General features: G+C 44.3%; 1 protein-coding gene across 2 annotated transcripts in view; it reads right to left on the reverse strand.

Moving 5' to 3' along the window:
• The window catches only part of PTPA (protein phosphatase 2 phosphatase activator), a 99,014-nt gene that overhangs the window by 62,407 nt on the left and 14,495 nt on the right, over positions 1–22,112 (reverse strand). For both annotated transcript variants that reach the window (XM_018570846.1, XM_018570845.1), the window contains exons 3-4: positions 12,910–12,996; positions 785–910 (exon numbers count right to left, since the gene is read on the reverse strand). In XM_018570846.1, coding sequence (XP_018426348.1) covers positions 785–910; positions 12,910–12,996 — 213 coding nt within the window. The remainder of the gene's footprint in view (positions 1–784; positions 911–12,909; positions 12,997–22,112) is intronic.

Consider the following 22,112-nt stretch of genomic DNA (forward strand, 5'->3'; position numbering starts at 1 on the left):
AATGCCTTTGTTATCCCAGATATGGCCCTATCGCTGTGCTGTACATAGCACAGAGCTGTGGGAGGGACCCAGCAGACTCCACCCACTACAGGCTGCCTGCAGAAAACTAAAGGAGGGGGCGGAGACAAGACCAGTCACCCTGCACAAAGAAAGAGAGCAGCAGTGACCGGTCTTTACCATAGGAAGCTCCTGCACATATTATTGCACAGATCTGGAAAAAATACACACAACTTGCCAAGATTCAACGAAGAATACACTTGACTTTTGTGTTTTGACAATATTTGCTTATCCCGGACTTAAACTTTAAAGGGTTTGTATACCCAAAACTGATGTTTCCATTACTGTTAAACCATATAACAGTTTCCCTCACATCATAAGGGCCCCGGTGGTGATGGTTGTTGCTCTCTCTTTTTTATTGATCTTATATATATAGAAGGGGGAAAACCCAAAACTGTAAGGTGGGTAGATAAACCACCATGGACAATGAATCCCACTGTAGTATTCCCTTAGAGATATCCGATTATAATCACAATGGATTGGCTTAGAGTAGATATGCTACACGAGAGATCACGTAGCATGTTTATTCTGTTTATTACTCCTTCATTGCAGTTCAGCTAAATGCTGTATAGGGAACCAGTAAAAATCACATTCTGTGTCTGCCAGGGCTCCTATCCTCTCTCTATTTCCTACGGGGATTATACAGATACTGTCACATAAAATGAAAGGTTAGAACTTGGTGTTAAACAAATCACAAACCGGTTAGCTAGTTCTCTATGAAACCTACCTGATCCAGCTTCCCATACCAAGTACGAAACGCCTTGTTCCCAAAACGCGATGGTTGGTCCACAGGGGGTGTCTCGTCAATCCAGAGATCCAATGTGTCCAGCAAGGCCATTAATTTCTCCACTGCCTGTGTGACAAAAGCATACTCAGTAATTCACCAGTAATATCATCTGAGATAATTCATGTGCGTGCAAAGGCAGGCGTCCCAATACTTTTGGCAATATAGTGTGTATATAAAAAGGGAAGCACATTGAGAGACCAATAAGTGATTTTAGAGCAACCAATCAGAGCCCAGCTGTTATTTATTACAATGTGCTAGACAATGTAAAACAGATACCTGGTTGGCCGCTTTGGACAGACCACCTTAGAATGGATTGGAGGAAGGCCTGTGACTAAAATAGTATTCAGTAACCAAAACCCATCAGATTATTATTTTATACTGCCTGGGTCATGCTGTTTTTTTTTGCTTCACTGCCTATTCTAGAGATGCAACAAAAATGAAGGATATCTCCCCAAAGTGAGAAAACTTCCCATCTGAGATAGTAATTGGGACACTTGCCCCATAGGATGATTGAACCTCCCTCATGACTTGATGACAATTCTGAACGTTTGTATTTACCTTCACTTTCAGAGGTCTAACCTTTACACACTATATTTAAAAAAAAAAAAGGGACCATTGCCTTTTTAAAGCATATCCAAGCATAAAAAGTATCTAAACCCAAAACTAAAAATGTGATATACTGCTACTTACCTATACTGGCTAATATACCACTTACCAGTGCCTTAGGTGAGGTTCCTGCTTTAGTTTTATTTTCTCAGGTCCCCCCCCCCACCCTATTATTTTCACCTGATAATCCTGCAAAGAACACACTTCCTGTCCCTAGGTGGCTACGCTCATTCCTCTACTTTATATACGAAGCGAGCCATGGTTGCCAACTAGGCTGGATTATAAAACATATGTGCCTTTGTTTATCTCAATTACATGGGATGGGGGCACAGGGATTAGTAGTTAACAGAATGAAGATAACATTGTTTAATGCTTCCAGGTCATCTCACAGGAACTGACAAGCACACTGCATTCCTGGCAGGATCAACAGGCATTTCTGTACTTGCTGAAAATATTCTTAGCCTGAAAAAAAAGGAAACTAATGCAACCACTGCATCTAAAGACAGCGATCTATTACACTCTTGTGTTTAGTTACCTTTTAATTTACATACATCCCTCTTTTTAGATATTTCTTAGCTTTAACCTATACAGTGCATTCAGAAAGTATGGGATGTAGACAGGTGAAGGGACACGGATGAAAAGCTGAGAAACTGAAGGGTTTACCTTCTTGTCTGCCATTGTTGGGAGATATCAATGACCACTCTTCGTTTTAGCAATAGATCATGCATAAAAGCTCACAACTTTGCTAATCAGTTGTGTTGAGGTGCAGAAACCTCAAAGAAACAACCGATTCTCTCAATACACAAACATTAGATACTAGCAATACACGTTCTGCTCAGTGGGAATGCATTTTTTGAGGACAGAGCAGTCCACCTTATCAATAGACATGCAAACCAAATCAGCATTTCAATACCAAAATTAACCTGATTACCAAAAACAAACACACGTCTTCCCACCATTAGGTTTCTTTGGGTTTTTAAAAGTGTTTAGCAAAAATAGTGCATTGTTGACCCTCCTTATTAGCAAATGGTGCCAATGATATGACTAGGAAGGCATGGGCTAAGTGATCACACCTAACCATACTGCGACTTTGCATGCCAATAGACATAAGAGATTATTTGCTCAATTTGTGCTGGTTACAATTGGAAATGACGATAGGTCCTTCAGACCTCAGCTGGCATGCCCTGGCTGAACCTTCTTGGGAAACAAGGCATTCCGCCAAGTTGACTTTTCCTAACATTCTATGTAGGGATGCACCGATACTTTTCGAGTACCAATGCTGATACTTGGCATTTTCATGAGAACTACCAGGGTTGCAGCGGTTGCAGCTGGGACCTAGCTCTGGCGCTCCACCACTGTCCTGATATCATTAGTCTGTATTTTTTTAGAAAAACTGTCACATGACAATAAACAAAAATGTATCAGTGCTTGTATCTGTGAGGACTTGGACAAGTATCAGTACTTGTATCTGTAAGTACTTGGACAAGTATCAGTACTTGTACTCGAAAAACTGGTATCGGTGCATCTCTTTATTTATATTTATAAAAACAAAATCATACATTAAAACAGAGATGTACAAATCCCAGGAGCTCCGTGTGCTCCTTACACATGACAGCCGACTCCTAACTTTTGAATTTTTTTTCTGAATCCTCCAGCGCTGAGTGACGAAACGGACATGGGAGGGGGCGGGTACAGCTGGCTCTGCCTCTAGATAGGCAGAGCCAGCTGTCAATCACGCAGCTGGGTGGATCCAGACAGTAATGTCGGGATCTGTCCTGGCTGCGGCGGTCTCAGGATACCGCGAGCTGTAACTTGCGGTATACTGAGCTTTGGGTCACGGGAGGACGCTAGTTTCTGTCCTCCCGTGACCCTGGGGAGAACTATGGGGAAAAGCACTGACCCCATAGTTCTCCTTTAAATATATATTCCACTTTTTGCAAATAATTATTAATAAAACGCACCAATAAGGTAAAAAGTAAAAATGTGCATGTATCAGTTTATTGTATTGAAGTCTTCAAAGCAAAAGTCTGTTAAAGTTGGAATGAGGCTTTTATCAGCCAATCTTTGATTCTGTATAGCTAGTCACTGATTAAAGCATTTGTAGAGGCATGATTCAAATTCCCCCTGAACCTCCCTTTCCTCCTCTAAACCATAGCTTAGCATTTATTTTTTTTACCTTGCTCCTGCACGAAAAACAGCTTTTATTACTCCCTGTGATATCAACACCAGACTTTTAACAATTTTGCAGGGACAGCTCTGGTGTTGGCATGCACCCAGAGCTACATCTCCCAAGGGCCCCCTACCTACACACTGTGTGTGGGCAAGCTCTTAAGAGTTAAGGCACCATCATTGTTTTGCTGGGAAAAACATCCATATAGAGAAAGACAGAAAGGGGTGGGCGATAGGCAAACTATCTATAGTACAGATGTCAGGGTCACAATGTTGAACAGGATTTCAGAGGAGAAAAGGCACTGTGTTGTCAGGCCAAACAATAAGTTAGGAACACACTAAATTTCTGGCAGATCAAGAGTCATTTTTCTATCCTTGTAGAATATTTAAAGGGATACATTTGCAGAGATGTACTAAATATGTTTTTTATTGTGCACCAGCACACACTTGAAATGACACACAGAGGACTCTATGACCTCTATCCAACATACAACGGTTCCATTAATGTGCATTCCCAGCATGTGTTATTGTCTAGGGTTGGAGGAAAGAGCAGGACACCCCAACGCTGGCTCTATTTTAGCGTGGCTGAGCATAAAAACAAAATTCAGCCTGGCTTATTGATTACTTCCACAGAATGAACAGACAGGGGTGCACAATAATTCAGTTAAAATTAGCCAAACCCACGGGCCTATGGGCTCCATGTCAATACAGAAGAGAAGAAGAGAATAATGTCACCAGCACACCGCAATAGTAAATCAATGATCCATTTTAATGGCACATTGCCATCCAATTCTATTGGATGGCAATGTGCCATTAAAATGGATCATTGATTTACTATTGCGGCGTGCTGGTGACATTATTATTTTCTTCTGTGATATACACAGTGCCTTCTGTGGTCACTACGAGCACCCACCCAGTTTGGGGTTTTTTTCCGGTAAGGAGTGCAGCAAGACATCTTGTTTCTAAAACCATGTCAATACAGAAGTCTCTTTTTCACTCCAGCTGATTAAAAGACAACTGAAAGTATAAGGTGAGAAACCGGTAGGCTGCTGTTGCTGTCCTCAAATGCATGCTGTCTTGCTGGTCCATCATCTTTTTATTGCTTGCTGGATCAAAAAGAAAAGATTTCTGACTTCATTGGCTCCATGTTTGTTCCAGATATGTTATTTAGAAAGTAGTAAAGGCAGCAAAAATGTTCTTAGAAGGTGGTCTGCAACAGCAGACTGCATATTTTTTTACATAAAATGTAGGGCTGCCACAAGCTGCCAAGCTAGAACTTAAAAAGAGCACCTGTTTACAGTACACCTCTTTCTTCTGACTACCCATCCTGGGGGGAACTGGTACAGCATCTACATCCTTTAGCGTGTCTGAGAACAGGCCATAAGAGTTTCATAGTGGGCAGAGGGCATATTGTCGGAGGCCTGTGTTAGTCTGCCTGTATTCTCTACTAGCCATCTGACACCGACCCCAACCTCTTCGTTGGCCATACACTGGTAGCTTCTCATACGAATGTTCATACAAAAAATCTCATCAGAACATCCAATAATGCCATCAGAGACTTGACGAATGTCGTTCAATATTGTGTTTGCTTTTAACATTCAAATGAATAGAGTTTCTTGAACAAAAAACACTCACTGATACCATTTCTTTCCTTCAAAAAATTGTTTTCCATCCTACTCCTTTTATTTTTTCGCCATTACGGCTTATTGATTTGATCGCATTAACTATGAGAAAATCAAATGAATCTTGCGATAATGATTTTACATTTTACTGGTGTATGGCCAACTGTATAGAATACTGCTTGTCCCCTTGTGTTTGTATCAGGAGCCCGGCAAGATTTAAACACTGTACTGGTCCCACACATGTAGTCAGTGGAGAGATTTCTGTCGTGAACAATTATAATTTACAATCGCAGTTTGGTGGCGTATCGGCCGCAGCCCTGCATTTCAAACTTGAACAAAGGTAGGCTTATACTTTCAACAGGTTCATTTTTTTTAAACAAGCAGGTTGAGCCCAAACAATTGTGCGGGTTTAAGCCACATGTATTCTACAGAAGGACCATGCAGCAGTCAGATTTAAGGAGCTCCCTAACCCTAATCCCGTGCTCGTCAATCATTCCAGCCAATAACTATAAAACAGGCCTATGCCATGTTCATGCCAAAAGATTCAGCTGTGGGTGCTGCAGCTTCGAATTGTAATTAAGAATCAAGAAAAGGAATAGATGCTTGTGTTAAACAATACTGGTGATTTACATGGCCAGCAGCCTCCCAGCTATAGGCAGCTCATTACAGGCAAACTGGCTCTTCCATTCCTCTTACAGAGCAGAGGCTGGCTGAGTAATAGCTGCCAGGGGATGGCTGTACCTCTAGGCTCAGGCGATGGAAAGGAGGAGGAGGAGGATGGGGGGGGGAGGGGAGGAACAGTCACGCATCCATTGCTCTCCACTGCTTTTTAAAGGGATTAAAAACAGCAGAGCCGTATCTAGCGAGCAGGCCCCAGCTGCCAGCCCAGGCAGCCTAATACATAATTAAAGAGACACACAGCTCCGTTGGTGTCTGGGTCTCTTTGAAAAGCGATGTGTGGAAGCTCAAGCGGCATCCTTTTGTCCAGCTAAATTAATATTGCAACGGAAGCATCAGGCTGTGTGTCCTGCGTAGCCGGGGTCACAGGCTGGAGGAGACCGCTCGCTCCATCAGCACAATGTCCTACCTGACTAGATTGGCCACCTGAACACTGTAGCCCATTATGCACAAAAAAGCAACGAGGGGTAGGAGGGAGCTGAGGAGCGGGGTGATCATTGTAAAGACTGGCGGAATTGTGGACAAAAGAGAATAATCGGTCAACCAAGATGCTAGCAGCATAGAAGTAATACAGTCAGGAGCGGTTACATAACCTATAACTCATCTGCCCACAAAAAACGCGTTAAAATATTTTAAGAGTTGCCCATCCCTCTTTTGTACATTTTTCTATCCAGTAAATGAAAACTGCACAGTGGATATAACAAAGCTAAGCCACAGTAATGACTACCCCCCTAACTGAAAGCAGGGGTGGGGATTTAGTAAATGTACTTACCCGACCATGGCTTCCACTTTCCTCCCTACCAATTAAAAAACTGTATGGGAGGGCAGTACAAGGACAGATGTTATAATAGCCAATAAAGGTGGTGGGGGGTTTCGTAAATGTACTTACCCGACCATGGCTTCCACCTTCTTCCCTACTCTTTAAAAAAAACTGTACGGGAGGGCAGTACAAGGACAGATGTTATAATAGCCAATAAAGGTGGTGGTGGTGGTGGGGGGGTTAGTAAATGTTCTTACCCGACCATGGCTTCCACCTTCTTCCCTACTCTTTTAAAAAAAACTGTATGGGAGGGCAGTACAAGGACAGATGCTATAATAGCTAATAAAGGTGGTGGGGGGGTTAGTAAATGTTCTTACCCGACCATGGCTTCCACCTTCCTCCCTACCCATTAAAAAACTGTATGGGAGGGCAGTACAAGGACAGATGTTATAATAGCGAATAAAGGTGGTGGTGGGGGTTTAGTAAATGTACTAACCCAACCATGGCTTCCACATTCTTCCCTATCCTTTAAAAAACTGTATGGGAGAGCAGTACAAGGACAGATGTTATAAAAGTGAATGAAGTTGGTGTTGGTGGTGGTGGTGGGGTTAGTAAATGCACTTACCTGACCATGGCTTCCACCTTCCTCCCTACCTTTTAAAAACTGTATTGGAGGGCAGTACAAGGACAGATGTTATAATAGCGAATAAAAGGTGGCAGGGGTTAGTAAAGGTAGTTACCTGACCATGGCTTCTACCTTCGGTGCCTAGGGGAGGGTGATATCACTGTTCTTCCGGTGAGATTGCGGGAAAGACTAAGTAAATTCCACTTGCACAGCTGTAAATTCTAGCACAGCACAGAAGTGTATTGAGATTTAGGCTCCCCAGGAACCTGTCAGAAGTATGGTGACGTCACTCCTTGCAGCACAGATGCCAGGGGTAAGGGAAGTACATTTACCTTTGTTTTATCCCTACATTTATTTTTTTCCCTCTACCGCAACATTATGCAATGGGGGGGGGGTTTAGTAAATAGTAGAACTTGCTGGTAGTGCAAGGTCTGCTTAAAATATATATCTTTCCTGAATAAGCTACTACTCAATCGCCTAGAACCCTTCCACTGAGATTATTGGTAACATTTCTAAAAAGAAAAAGTTCATAGAGTGCCATATTATATTTATTCTTTGTATGCAATCATTATTTTAATGGGTGCTCCAATGTTTCAGCGTGTGCAGTGCATTCTAGGCTTTTTATCCTGAGGCCTGTTCCCAGCACAGCACTAGAATTATACCTGTACCCATTGATTACAACTTGCCACCTGCTTCCATGTGTCACTGTGTGCAGTACATCCTGGGCTGTCTAATAAGAGAGCACAGCAGTTGCTCTGCGCTTGTCAACTCCTCTTGCAGGAGGAAGACATAAACATATCCCTTAAAGGAGAAGAGGAAGTGGTATGTCACTCTTCTGAGTCATTCAGATGAGGGTAACCAAAGACCCTTCTGTTGAATCCTGTTCCCAGCACAGCAGTAAATATATATCTGCACCCATACAGCACAACTGGATATCCTCTACCATAAAGAGACTAATTATGAAGTATTTATATGCAATATTTCCGATTTACATGACCAAAAAAAAAACATTTCCAGATATTTAATTTTTTTTCCCCTTGAATGCCCATAAGTGAAGAAAACACTACGCTGTCTGAGGGGGCAATCCCTTAGCATGGCTCTATTTTTTTGCCACCTGACCAATTATCCTGTCTCAATTAATCTGCGTTAGAGTTGATTAGGTCTTAAGCTACCTTAAGTGTCCTCCTCCGCCGACCTACAGTCCTACCTCTAAAACATTACCATGGCGGGGACTGGGATGCCTCAAATTCACGATACACAACCTCAGTTCACGAACCGTGACCCCCCTTCCCCCCTAATCCCCTTCCTTCCCCTCTCTTTTTCTTCCGAATTTCCCTCCTTTATCAGTTCTTCTCTCTCTGTTGTTAGTATGTTTAAAGGAGAACTATGAGGTGAGTGCTTTTCACTCACCTCATAGTTCTAGCCGACCTGTGACAATGAGACTGTCACAGGTTGGCTCAGTAAATCGGGAGGTGAGCCAACACATACCGGCGTTCGCTCACCTCTCGATCCTGACAGGGCAGGGGCTGGATTCCCCCCTCCCCGCTCCGATCCGCCAGCGCTGACTGGCGGAACGGATGGGGGAGGGTACAGCTGGCTCTGCCTCTAGATAGGCAGAGCCAGCTGTCAGTCACGCAGCTGGGCGGATCCAGACATAATTGTCGGGATCCGCTTCAGCTGCGGCGTCTCAGTATACCGCGAGTTACAGCTCGTGGTATACTGAGCCTAGGGTGACGGGAGGATGCTAGTTTGTGTCCTCCCGTTACCCTAAGGAGAACTATGGGGAAAAGCCTTAACCCCATAGTTCTCCTTTAAAATGTTTGTTCGGAGAAGGTATTAAGTAATGCTGACAAGGGATACAAAATCTGGACACGCAATCTTGATTCCCACCAGAATTAAACTGTGGATATAGTCATATTGGTGATGATCCTTTCTACATTGAATTATGCATAACCCGTAAATGCCTTAGCTTTATATATCCTGTAACCAAATATAAGTCGCCCTAGACACCGGCCGTTGAATGTCCACGCCAGTCCGCCAATGTTCAATTCACATACTCATGTCTCCTGATGTTGTGTTTTTACTTTTTATATCCTTCTTGAGTTTTAATACTGAATGTTATGAAACCTGTTTAAAAAATGCTAATAAAAACTGATTCAACACACTAAAGCTACCTAAGTGCATTCTAGGAGAATCCTAACCCAAGTCTACATCATACAATCGATGTCTGGCCATTTATAGCCACCAATAACCGTGATGTCTACTCTATGGCATTTGCTATTATCAATGCACTACTTTGCTAGGTCAATGCTTAATAATAAGCATATGAGTTTGTCTATACTGTTCTTGTGTTTCAGAAAAAAAAAGAAAAAAAAAGTAGGAATCCCAAATGTAAAGGGGTGGTCAAAAACCCACCGGTAAAAAAACAGAATCAGATACATTGACATGTAGTGCCTGAATTTGGCCACTGGGTGTCACTGTTGTACTCACAAGGACATTACCTGAATTCTAGCAGTAACTGACTGAGAATATACTGAACACATCCCTATGAATGTTTCCAGACACATGATGGTTATTAGAAACGACTATAGACGGCTACAGGGATCTATTGATCAAAGCAGCTAGCTGTGTGAGATAAATACCAAAATGAGGATTAAACATAAGGATTTACAGCTTGGAGCCAGCAGATGGCATCAGAAGTCTCAGATAGCAGCTGCTGTGCAAAAACAAAAGCATGAATGAGCCAAAAAAAGGGACACCCTCCCTCCCCCTCTGCTAGAAAGGTCAGCAACGGCTTTTAGCGGATAAAGATAGTGCTGGGTCTTGCTTCTTAGAAAGCCCAGCATTCTCTTCAAACAGTGTCAAGTATACATTCTGTAAAAATGTGTATCTGTAAAATAAAGATGTACGAATAATCATTTTATACACTTGTAAATAAAAAATAATAATAAAATGGACTAAAATCCATTATAGTTGCTCTCTAGTTTCAAACCTGCCATGCTTGATTGAGGAGGTATAGATCTGTAGTGAAAAGGTACGGAGTATGCCATCGATGACCACATGAAAAAGTTTCATGGCTGTCATGGCGATCCAAATGCTTCTGAACTTTCTAAGGCACAAACAAGTATTCTGATTAGGAGTTCTGAGTTTGCTGCAACTTTCCCAATCTGCGTGCTTGTTCCAGGTTGGTTTTTGGTACTGGAGTCAGAGACAGCCAGACAACTAGCATTTTCAGAAGGAAGTCAGTGAGGGCAGCCTACATTCATCTCTTAGTTGTGGTGACCTTTAATGGTGCTGTGATCTTCACATTGGGACTGCAAATTAAAATATGCTTTCACATACCTAATGGCCCTATGAGGCATACCTGCTACTCATATACACATAAAGATCAGTCTCATAATCCTCTAGTGCAGTGGTTCTCAACCTGTGTAACCTCAAGACCCACATTTGTCCTTGGTCATTAAGTCGTGACCCAAGTTGCACTGCAATGGAATGCAGTGTGAGCTGCTGTGCGGTTATGGAGCTCCATCCATACGTGCATCCACTTGTTCAGCTTCCTTGCGCGCCCTGTAGAGGTGCCGGGTGCCAGAATGTGATGTCACTCCGGTCCAGGCACCTCTACAGGACACGTGAGGGAGCTGTAAGCAATGTACGTATGGATGAAGCTCCCTCGCAACCATACCACCTACCCCACCCCAGCTCAAGTCGACACTCAACCCTGGGCAGCAAATTTTGAATGGCTGCTTGGCGCGAGAACTTACAGTTCTGCACTATGGGGAAGCTGAGGAGCCTCTCACCTAGAAAAGTGGAAGGCATGCGGTGACCCACTGAACATGGGGTCACGACCCACCAGTTGAGAACCAAGGCTCTAGGGGATATGTAACTGTTTCATTCCTAACCACTATTTGTATTATACAGGATTTATATAGTGCCAACAGTCTTTGCAGTGCTTTACAATATAAAGGGAGACAGTGCAGTTACAATACAACACAAGACAAGATGGTAGGGGGGGCCCTGCCAGTGAGAGCTTACAATCTAAAAGGCAAGTGATATAAAAAGTGGTAACTGTGAGGGGATGAGATGTTTTAGAAAGTAAAGATGGCTACTCAGAGTTTTATTTTTTTCATTCAACAGATTCCTCTATTCAAGCTAAACAACGTGGATAAACTAATCTCCCACTGTGTACTTTGTATACTGACAGCGGTGCTTGTCGCTGTAAGAATGCCGGACCAGTGCACCATTCAGCTGACAATTTTTCAGCATGTCCCTTCAGCAAAAGTCAATCTAATGACCAACTTCTGAGAAGGGGATGGGGCTACCCACGGATTGGATTTTGTTTTATTCCTGCTGAATCGGCCGAAATTCACTGCATGTGTGCCCAGCTTACAGGAGAAGTATGGGGTTAGGGCTTTTCCCCATAGTTCTCCTTAGGGTAACGGGAGGATACAAACTAGCGTCCTCCCGTCACCCTAGGCTCAGTATACCGCGAGCTGCAGCTAGCGGTATACTGAGACGCCGCAGTATACCGCGAGCTACAGCTCGCGCTATACTGAGACACCGCAGCTGAAGCGGATCCCGACAATTATGTCTGGATCCGCCCAGCTGCGTGAGTGACAGCCGGCTCTGCCTATCTAGAGGCAGAGCCAGCTGTACCTTCCTGTCCGTTCCGCCAGTCAGCGCTGGAGGATCGGAGCGGGGAGGGGGGAATCCAGCCACTCCCCCCGTCACGGCAGAGCGCCATGACAGGATCGAGAAGTGAGCGAACGCCGGTATTTGTTCGCTCACTTCCCGATCTACTGAGCCGACCTGTGACAGTCTCATTGTCACAGGTCGGCTAGAACTATGAGTGAAAAGCACTCACCTCATAGTTCTCCTTTAAGAGTTCAGTTGTTAGGTAAAGGCATGATAGAATTCCCTATAAAAGATGAGTTTTCAGGGATCATGTAAAGGCAGACAGAGTAGGAGATAGCTGGACAGGTCAGGTTAGGGAGTTCCGGAAGATGGGAGAGGCTCTGGAGAAGTCCTAAAGGCAAGCATGGCAGGAGGCGACAAAGAAGGTAGGAATCTTGGGAGGAATGGATTGAACTTTTTGGGTGGTACTTTGAGACGAGGTTGGTGATGTTGCAGGGAACAGAGTCATGGATAGCTTTGTAAAATAATTAAAATGGGAAACTATAGCATATTTTCAGCAGGTAGCGTTTTTAACCCCTTCATGACCATACGTCACTGGCATCGGGGCTGTTTAAACAGACTCCCGGCGGGTTTTGCCGCCAGGACGCTGTTTAAACTTGTAAAGCCGACTGTCGGCTTTACAGTAGAAGCGATTGTGGTGGCTCAGCTTTCGCCAGAACGCTTCTATGGGTCACCCCAAACCCCCCCCGACACCCCTGCCGTGTTTCCCTTCACATGGGCATCCACACCCAGAAACATTGGGTAGTGTTGTTGGCAGGAAGACATAGTAGGGGAGCAATAGTAATGCAAGTGTAAGTGGGCCAGGGGGGCCTTCCAAGACCTGCATGGGTAAGGTGACAGTGTCTCTTGTGATGCTGTGATGCTGTGTGTGCATTGTGTGTGCTGTGTGTGCATTTTTTGATCCAAAACCTACCTCTGACACCCGGTAGTCACAGGTCAGCTTCTTCCCCTTCACACTCTCATTTAAAGTGAGGATAAAACCCATGTAATCAACATATGCCTGTGGGGAGAAACACAGATGGTTAGAAGAGATCACATGACACGCTCAACATTCGTTCTTCAGCGATAATAACAGAAGACCGCTGTTATGACACAGCTGGCAAGGAATCCTTGCTATATGCTTTGTGGAAGATCTAAAGAGCACCTGTTGCCTGTAAATACCAGAGGCCACCATTTTGCCATCAAACAGCTTTACAAAGCAGACACAAGACTTAAGATAAAGCTTTATATAAAGAGTTATATTTCTGGGAAATCTGGAGAATCGCCATTTGTTCAGGATCCCGCTGTGTAGTACCATGGAAAGATATCCTGCACCCACACACACAGCTGGGTCCGAGATTAGGTTCCCCTGGCCATCCAGTGGTAAAAAACTGGTGCTGCAATCCAACAATAATACACAAAGGTTCTTTGTGGGAAGCATTGGATCCTTCTGCTCAGTAGCCGAGCGTGTGAGGAAAGGACCCATAAATATGGTTACATGTAGGAGCTCATTCACACTGGAATCGGCCGGCATGTACAGCTCCGTGCTGTGTGCACGGCCGTATTGGGCAGCTCCCGGGAAGGACAGGTGCTGCGTGTGATTAGTACGCCGCCCCTGTCCTTCTCTATGGGACTACGCGGCCGTACGCCCCCCTACGCTCACCCACCCTGCACGTCAGTGCGGGTGAGCGTACTCGTACGCTGACAGGGTGGATCCTGTCTGCATCCGAGCCAGGAAATACGCACCCGCACGGACGTGCACTTGAGGTGAGCGTAGGGGGCTATACGGCCGCGTAGTCTCATAGAGAAGGACAAGGGCTGTGTACTAATCACACGCAGCATGTGTCCTTCCCGGGAGCCGCTCGATACGACCGTGCACGCAGCACAGAGCTGTATGTGCCGGCCGATTCCAGTGTGAATGAGGCCTAAATCAAACAGGGAATTATGGATGGAAATTTATTTTACATGCTGGTTCCCCCAAAATCAATAGGCTGCAATGGTGAGGAAAGTCCTGTATACAGAACTGCTTTATTCTAGGAAATAATGCCACCAAATAAATCACATATTAAGTCACGAATAGTTGTTACTACAAACAAGCCAAACCTATACAATAGAGCTGAATTATTTATACGTGCAATGGCATTCTTGTGATTTATACACCACTGTCATACTTTATAGACTGAGTCACAGGCCCGGCGCTACCGCAAGGCAAGGCAAGCGGCCGCCTGAAATGCAACTTTGCCTGTCTAGGCAAACATCCTAGCACCGGCCCTGAGTAGTCACTATTGTAATTAATGCTGCAGCTTTCCGAATGTCACCAAAAAAAATGTCTGCCACGGCCTTGTGCATTAGAATAGTAAGGGGCCTATTTATAAAAAATTTGCATAGCTATTTGTCCATATAAACTTCAGGTACATTGGTTCTGTGCAAGTTAAATGTAAGCCCTCAGGGGCAGGGCCCTCCTTACCATCTTGTCTTGAATTGTATTGTGATTGTAATGTCTTCCCTATATTGTAAAGCGCTGCGCAAACTGTTGGCGCTATATAAATCCTGTATGATATTGATAATAATAATAATAATTCCTCTTTCTCAGGGGAATTTGGGAAAATGGAATTACTCCCTCTAATCTGTCTCCCTCCGCTACTATACTTACCTTTGGCCGAACGCTGGTGCCCTGGAATGTTGTGTTACGCAGCTCTGCGTGTTAAAACGAGGTGCGTTTACTAGGTACTATGCATTTTGAATCTCGCTCACAAATGGGGAGCACTCATTAGTCACCTGACAGATGGGAAGTGCTTCTGTCCATGCTGACCAATGAGTGTTCCCTATTTGCGAGAGAAATTTAGAATACATAGCGCGGGGCTGCGCTACATGCCAGTACGGGGTACGGACAGTGCACCGGTGGAGGGGATGGAGCGTTTGCCCAAAAGTAAGTATAGCCAGGGAGGAGGGAGGGGGGCAGACTGGAGGGATAATACGATTTTCCCAAATTCACCTGGGAACGTGGAATTACCCTTTAACCAGCTGTCGTGAGAATGGGGCAAAGACGAATGTTCTTAGTGTAATTTCTCTTCAGGTTGATCCTTATAGAACAGAGCGAATGAACTTGATGGAGCTAAGGATCACAGGAAATAAATACATGATGGGTGATACAATGTCACAATTATAAAGACCGCTGGAGGGAATGAGCATATAAATGTAACCATGGATACTATGGGGAGAGCAATAGTTACATTTATATGGTCATTCTCTCCAGGGTTCTCTTGAATTCGGTCTCTTTTTCAACACACATTTATTCCTATGGTCAGCGCAATCTGGTGGCCATATTGTGTTATTTTTCTCATTCATTCTGTTCTATATGAATATACCTAATAAAGAACATTCGCTCACAAGAGAAAATACTCTAAAAACATCTGTTTTTTGCCCCATTTTCATACCAGCTGTTTAACTCACACAGAACAAATGCATATGCAGTTTCACTGGACGAATAACCTACGTACATTTTTTTTTAAAGGAGAATTATGAGGCAAGTTATTTTCACTCAGCCTCATAATCTGAGCCGACCTGCGACAATGAAACTGTCGCACGTCGGCTCAATAGATCGGGAAGTGAGCGAACACATGCCGTCGCTCGCTCACTTCTCGATCATGTACCTGCAGAGAGCGTTGACTGTCACTCACGGCTCCCTGCAGGTATTCCCCCCTCCCCTGTCCGATCCTCCAGCGCTGACTGGCGAAACAGACGGGGAGGGGGCGGGTACAGCTGGCTATTCCTCTGGATAGGCAGAGCCAGCTGTCAATCCCGCAGCTGGGTGGATCCAGACAGTATTGTCGGGATCTGTCCCGGCTGCAGCATCTCAGTATACCGCGAGCTGTAGCTCGTGGTATACTGAGCTTTGGAGAACGCTAGTTTGTGTTCTCCCGTGACCTTTAGGAGAACTATGGGGAAAAGCCCTGACCCCATAGTTCTCATTTAATAATGAATGTATTTTGATGTAATACTTTATTATGTTCACTAGATGGAGGACCATAAGAAATAAATACAGTCAGTAAGGAGATGCAATCTTGCAATTGTGAAGATGCCTGGAGGGAATGAGCATATTAACGTAACCATGGATACTATGGGGAAAGCAATAGTTACATTGATATGATCATTCTCTCCAGCATTGTACCTCCTTTTTAACATGTATTGATTTTCTATGGTCTTCTGTTCCATCTAGTGGTCATGATGTGGTATTTTACGCACTCACGCTGCTCTGTACAATTATTGCTATGATCAGCTCAATGTAGTGGCCATAATGTGGTATTTTTCTCATTCATTCTATATGAATATACCTAAGGTAGAACATTTGACCAGTAAGGAAGACACACGAAGAACATTCGTTTTTGCCCCGTTCTCACAACAGCTGGTTAACTCACATAGAACGAACCAACATGCAGTTTCGCTGGACACATAAGCTACGTACATTTTTTATACAGACCCATGTGAGCCGAGTCTAACCGTTTAAGTACTAAAGGTGTCAGCAGAATTTTCCTAGGATTCAATTGGGTTTTACATCTACATGAATCTTTATTAGAAACGGCTGAACATTACCTCTATGTGTGGATGTCAATGGAAAACTCCAACACTATAACTACCGGTTTCTAGGGATGCACCGATATAGCGGCCGCCGCAACATATAGCCTGAAAATGAAACTTTTGGCATAATGCCGAAAGTGCAATTTTTTGGCCGATACAGCGGTGCATCAGTTCTTTCTCTCCTCCTCGCTGGGCGCTGCTCTGTGTCCCAGCGGGGAAGAGAGAAACTGTCACAGGCGGCCGAGCGCTGTGGGAGGAGAGCGATGTGAGCGGCCGGCGTCTCTCTTCCCACACCGCTCAGCCTCCTGTCACAGATCAGAGGAGGGCAATGTGGTTGGAGACAGCCAGCGCTGTCACAGGAGGCTGAGTTCTCCTCCCGCACCGCTCGCTCAGCCTCCTGTGATAGTGTGTCAGGAAGGAGAGCGAAGTACAAGCAGTCAGTGATCAGTGATCAGTGATCGCTGAGTGTTTGTAAATAATTGAGGACAGAGTATGTTTACTATATCTTCAATTATGAATGAATTTTAAAAAATAATTAAAATATTTGTAAAAATTTGAAAAAGTTAAAATAAAAAACATTTTTTTAATTTCGGTTTTGAAATTTTAATTTCGGTGCACCGCTACCAGTTTCCACACCATGAGATGAGGTACACTTGGTGTGCTGCCGTGGGAACCTAAGCTGACTGACACAATTTCCTGCACAGCAGCTGAGAGCAAGCAATTGTAATCAAGAGAAGGGAAAGATTGCCGATAGGTGGACATCAATTATGTATAATGGTTTGTGTTCAAAAATTCACACAGAGGGTTCCCGATTTTATGGCATGGCATTCAAATGATGCATAAATAAAAGACACAAGTAAACAGCTATTCCTGAACGATGTGCTTCCCATAGTGTAATCCTTTGGTAGTACCCTCAAGTGCCAATAACTCCGCGCTCTTAAGAAGCTGTATGGAAAGGAAACAGGCAATACAAAGCTGTAAACATATCACACTGCTCCTCCAAAGAAAGCAAAAATGTATTTCAAGTGTTCCAGATTTCTCAGAATCTACTAATCTGCTTTATGCAAATGAGACATTTCAGTCCTATAACAAAAAGCTTCACAGGGCCGTTCGCAGCGCACAGTCAAAGCAAAGGACTCTTATGTGGTAACACAAACCAGGCATTTCAAGGAGTTCGGGGCCAAGTGATGTGCCGGGAATTAATTCAAGGGCATGCTTTTCATCTGCAACCATCTAGCTCTTGTAGTGCTTGAAGTGATCATTGCATAAATTGTGAGGGGAGCGATCAGGGTATAACCTGCAGTTCAGAGCCGCCACTAGAGGGAGCCGAGAAAATCGAGTTACCAAGGAATCTCAATGGGGAGAATTTATCAAAACTGGAGCAAACAGAAGCTGGAGCAGTTGCCCATGGCAACCAATCAGCATCTCTCCTCAGTTTGTTCAGGTAAGATTTGAAAATGAGAGAGAGAGAAGCTGATTGGCTGCAGTGCAAATCTGCTCCAAATTTTATCTGCTCCAGTTTTGATAAATTCCCCTCCTTCTAGGGCTATTAATCACGATTAACGATAAACTGATGAGGGGTAAAAGCTTTCAAAGCGTCGCCTACGGCCAATTTTAGGTATGGTAGTTTTTTTTTTTTAGTTCGCGGGCGCACGCAATTTTAAAATTTGACATGTTTGGTGTCTATTCACCCGACGTGACCCCGTCTTTTATATTTTACCAAAAATGTTGGTAATAATAAATGTTTTATAACATAACGTAGGGAGAACAGGTTTGTTTTCAACATTTTCGGCAATTTTTTCATTATATGGTAAAAAATAAAACCCCCAACGGTGATTAAATACCACCCAAAGAAAGCTCTATCTGTCCCCAACAAATTGTATTAAATTCCTTTCAGTACAGCGTTGCATGACGGAATAAATGTCAAAGTACCGCAGCGCTGAATACTGAAAAATGGCCTGGCCAGGAAGGGAGCAGGCAACCTACTGAGAAGAACCAGACTGTATTGCAGAAGGTGTAGGAAAAGTTTACATGGTTAATTTTTAGGCCTCATTCACATACAACGCAAGCAAAATTGTATATTGTGTATATACGAGCGTCTGTGCGCGTATAAGCGTGCACTATATGCAATCCAAGAATGCATCACTCATAATGGTTCATTTACATCAGCCACATTAGTCCGACGCAAGGACAGCGCATGGTTTTAAAAAAAAGCCATGCCAGCACGTGCTATCACATGTGCTATGGTGTGAACGAGCCCTAAGCCTAGCAGTTGAAATATTAGTCATTCCCATACTATTTGCTTTGCAGTAATCCGATAGGTGAACGGGACACAGATACCCATTTTTTCAGCAACGGAATGATGTTTCACTTCTGGAATGTTTCCAAGTGTGGTTAGAATTTCTAAATACTAACACGTATTAGATCATCTGTATGAGGTCATCAGTATGAGTTCACAAGTGGAGAGGAATTACTTCTACAGTGAAACTTGTAAATGCGGTCTCTTTGTTTAAAGAAGGATAAAGGGAAATAATTACACTTTGTAGTAAGTCTCGCTGATGGATCAGTGAAAGATGCCGTCTGACTATTGCATGAGAGGTCGGCAGTCGGCGTCATGGCTCCGATGATGGTTGAACTCATTGAACTGCATTAATTATGAAGCGATTCTGTACCCAATCTGCTGCAATCATCATCATCCTACCACGCAACTAATTTAAAGAAATGTCACTCATTTTATTATGTGTGCATATGTCCTGATGAGCAGCATGAGCCCCCTTAAATCAGCGGTCACCAAACTTTCGGACCTCGTGGACCACAAAATTCATAATTTTAAATCTTGCGGATCACTAACATGAATTTTTAAAAAATATATATATATTCTCAGTGTGTGTGTAAAAATATGAGACTATAGCTATACATACATAGGTGCGGTTGTGCCTACAGGAGTGGCAGTGCTGGTGGAGGGAGGGAGCGGTGCTACCGGCGGCGCCTAGGGCACATGCCCCCCTAGCTTCAGCACTGCTCCAAACCACCCCTGTGCAAAGTGATAGTGTCCTTGCAAAGGGGCTCCGTGGCCCCCTTAACCCCGTGACACACTGCACGCAAAGCCGTGCAGAGCGAAGCAAAGCTGTCCGGCACGGAGCTTTGCATGCAGTGTGTGAGTCTAGTGCAGTCAGATGATTGACTGCACCTTCAGCCAATCGGCTTGTGCGTAACAACCAGCCAGACGTTGCATGCTGACACGCGAGCCGATTGGCTGAAGATGACATTTTTCATCTCGGTACGCTCAGCTACGCGAGCTCTCGCACACTGACGTGCCGAGGAGAAAATTACATGACACACTGCTCGCGAAGGCAGCGCCACCGCTCTGCGCTGCTTCGCGTGCAGTGTGTCACAGTCTTTATACTTACCTTGCCTACCCTCTGTCTCAACTCCCTCCTGGATTGCAGCCGGCACTAGAATCACTGGTGTTGGCGACCAGATGGAGCAGTGATATCACTCCTTCGGTCACTTTACAGTGGTTGGGCCTAGTGAATGGCTGTTAGACCCAAGCACTGTGGCAGGGGAAGGAGTTACTATATATCTGCAAGCGCAGGATAGTGTCGCTGACTGCGAAAGAGGAAGAAGCAGCCAGAAAACACTGGTAAGGTAAGTATGGGTGGGGGTCAGGGACCCTTTGCAGAGACACTGCCACTGCAAATAAAAATCTGAAAAGAGGTTTGATTGGCTCTTCACTCTGCCAAAAAATGTTTTGCCTAGAGTTGGGCTTTAAAGCCTTTCTCCCGCTAAACAATAAAACTCACTTTGCAGTGGGGCTGCCTCTCCACTGCAAAAGTTAAAGGCTCGTTTCTGTCTATGGGAGCTGTGTAAAGACCTTTTACTTACCCGATCCTCGCTCCTGCTTTTTTCATTTTTCCAAGACCGGCGCCCTCAGTCTCTTCCCTTCTGCGCTCTGACAGCTGGAGGCCCGCTGACATACCTGGCCCACAGCCCTGCATTATATGCGAGGATGCTGAGGGACCGTCCACAAGCCGGAGTGGAGGGGAGAGTGGTGAGCACTGACGGTCGGGGAAGCGGGAAACAGGTAGGTAAAGGTCCTTTACACTAGGGATGCACCGATATATCGGCCGAAAATTGCACTTTTGGCTAAATGCTGAAAGTGCCATTTTCCTGCCGATACATTGTAGCGTCCCAGGTTTCTTTCCCCCCCCGCTGGGCGCTGCTCTGTGTCCCAGCGGGGAGGAGAGAAAGTGACAGCCGGCCAAGTGCTACGGAAGGAGTGCGCCGGTGTCTCTCCTCCCACACCGCTCAGCCGCCTATCACAGTACGGCAGAGCGGTGTGTGGGCGGAGACAGCCCCGCGCTGTCACAGGAGGCTGGGCTCTCCTCCCTGCTCTGCTCACTCAGCCTCCTGTGACAGTGTGTCAGAGAGGAGAGCAGGTACAAGCAGTCAGTGATCGCTGAGTGTTTGTAGATAATGGAGGACATAGTATGTTTACTATATCCTCAATTATACATGAATGGGAAGTGATCTACATCACCTCCTGTTCATTCATGATTGTGGTTATAGTAATTTTTAAATTTCTATTTCGGTGCACCTGTACTTTACACAATACCTCTAGACATATTTTAAAAAGTTAACTCTTGCAGTGCAGGGGTAGCCCACTGAAAAGGGAGGGGTTTTTTTTTTTTTTTTTTAAAAAAGATAATAAAAAAACCTCAATAGTTTTCCCTTAAAAAAAAACCCTCAAGACATCACTGCTGTTTGTACTACTGTGCTGTTATCACCAGTCGAGATTGTAAAATGTAATAAACAATAATTTACCATGAAGGTCTACAGAACTTGCAATAAAACTGCTAGCATTAGCTTTACTGAGGGAGTGACGAATAAAAGAGGGTAAGGGGTGACATTCAAGCCTTTGTGTATGCCCTTTCTGGTCAATAAACAAGGCTGCAACCTCTCTGGGGTCAAATAAACTGTCAGTCATTCTTCTGCTTTATAGAACAGCTCTGTAATAACTGGCAGCCATTGACCAATCTGCAGCTGAGGTCTCAGTGGGCTTCACCTGCCCTGAGCACTGACCTCTAAGATAACATCAGCAAGGTTAGACTTGGAAGGACACATATGGAGGGCTTGTGTGCATGCATCAATAAATTAAATGGTCCGTCTTATTGATAAACCAATAGCCGAGTTCTGGATTAATACAAGCTAGCTGAATCAGTTACCATGTTTGTATATTATTCTGGGACTCAGGAAGTGAATGAGTTCCCAGCTCCACCTTCTAGATGCAGTCATTAAGAGGGCTTATAGTGGAACAAAAAAAACAAAATTGCGAGCAGGCAGGCTTTTTTATTACAGAGGGGACAGGCTAGGTCTCTTCTGCATAAAAACAAACTTACCTTCCTGTTTGCAATATTTTTTAGAATGTACACTATGCTGCAGCTTAATGTGCGCATGCAGTTTAATGTAATATTGTTTGCACACTCCCGTGAGCATGCTCTGCTTAGAGCTTGTTCACCGCTGCTGGAGCGCACCGCAATGCCAAATGGTTCCACTTCC

This window comes from Nanorana parkeri, unplaced genomic scaffold (genome assembly GCF_000935625.1).
Source record: "Nanorana parkeri isolate BGI_ZX_2015 unplaced genomic scaffold, ASM93562v1 scaffold1607, whole genome shotgun sequence".
Classification (NCBI taxonomy): domain Eukaryota; kingdom Metazoa; phylum Chordata; class Amphibia; order Anura; family Dicroglossidae; genus Nanorana; species Nanorana parkeri.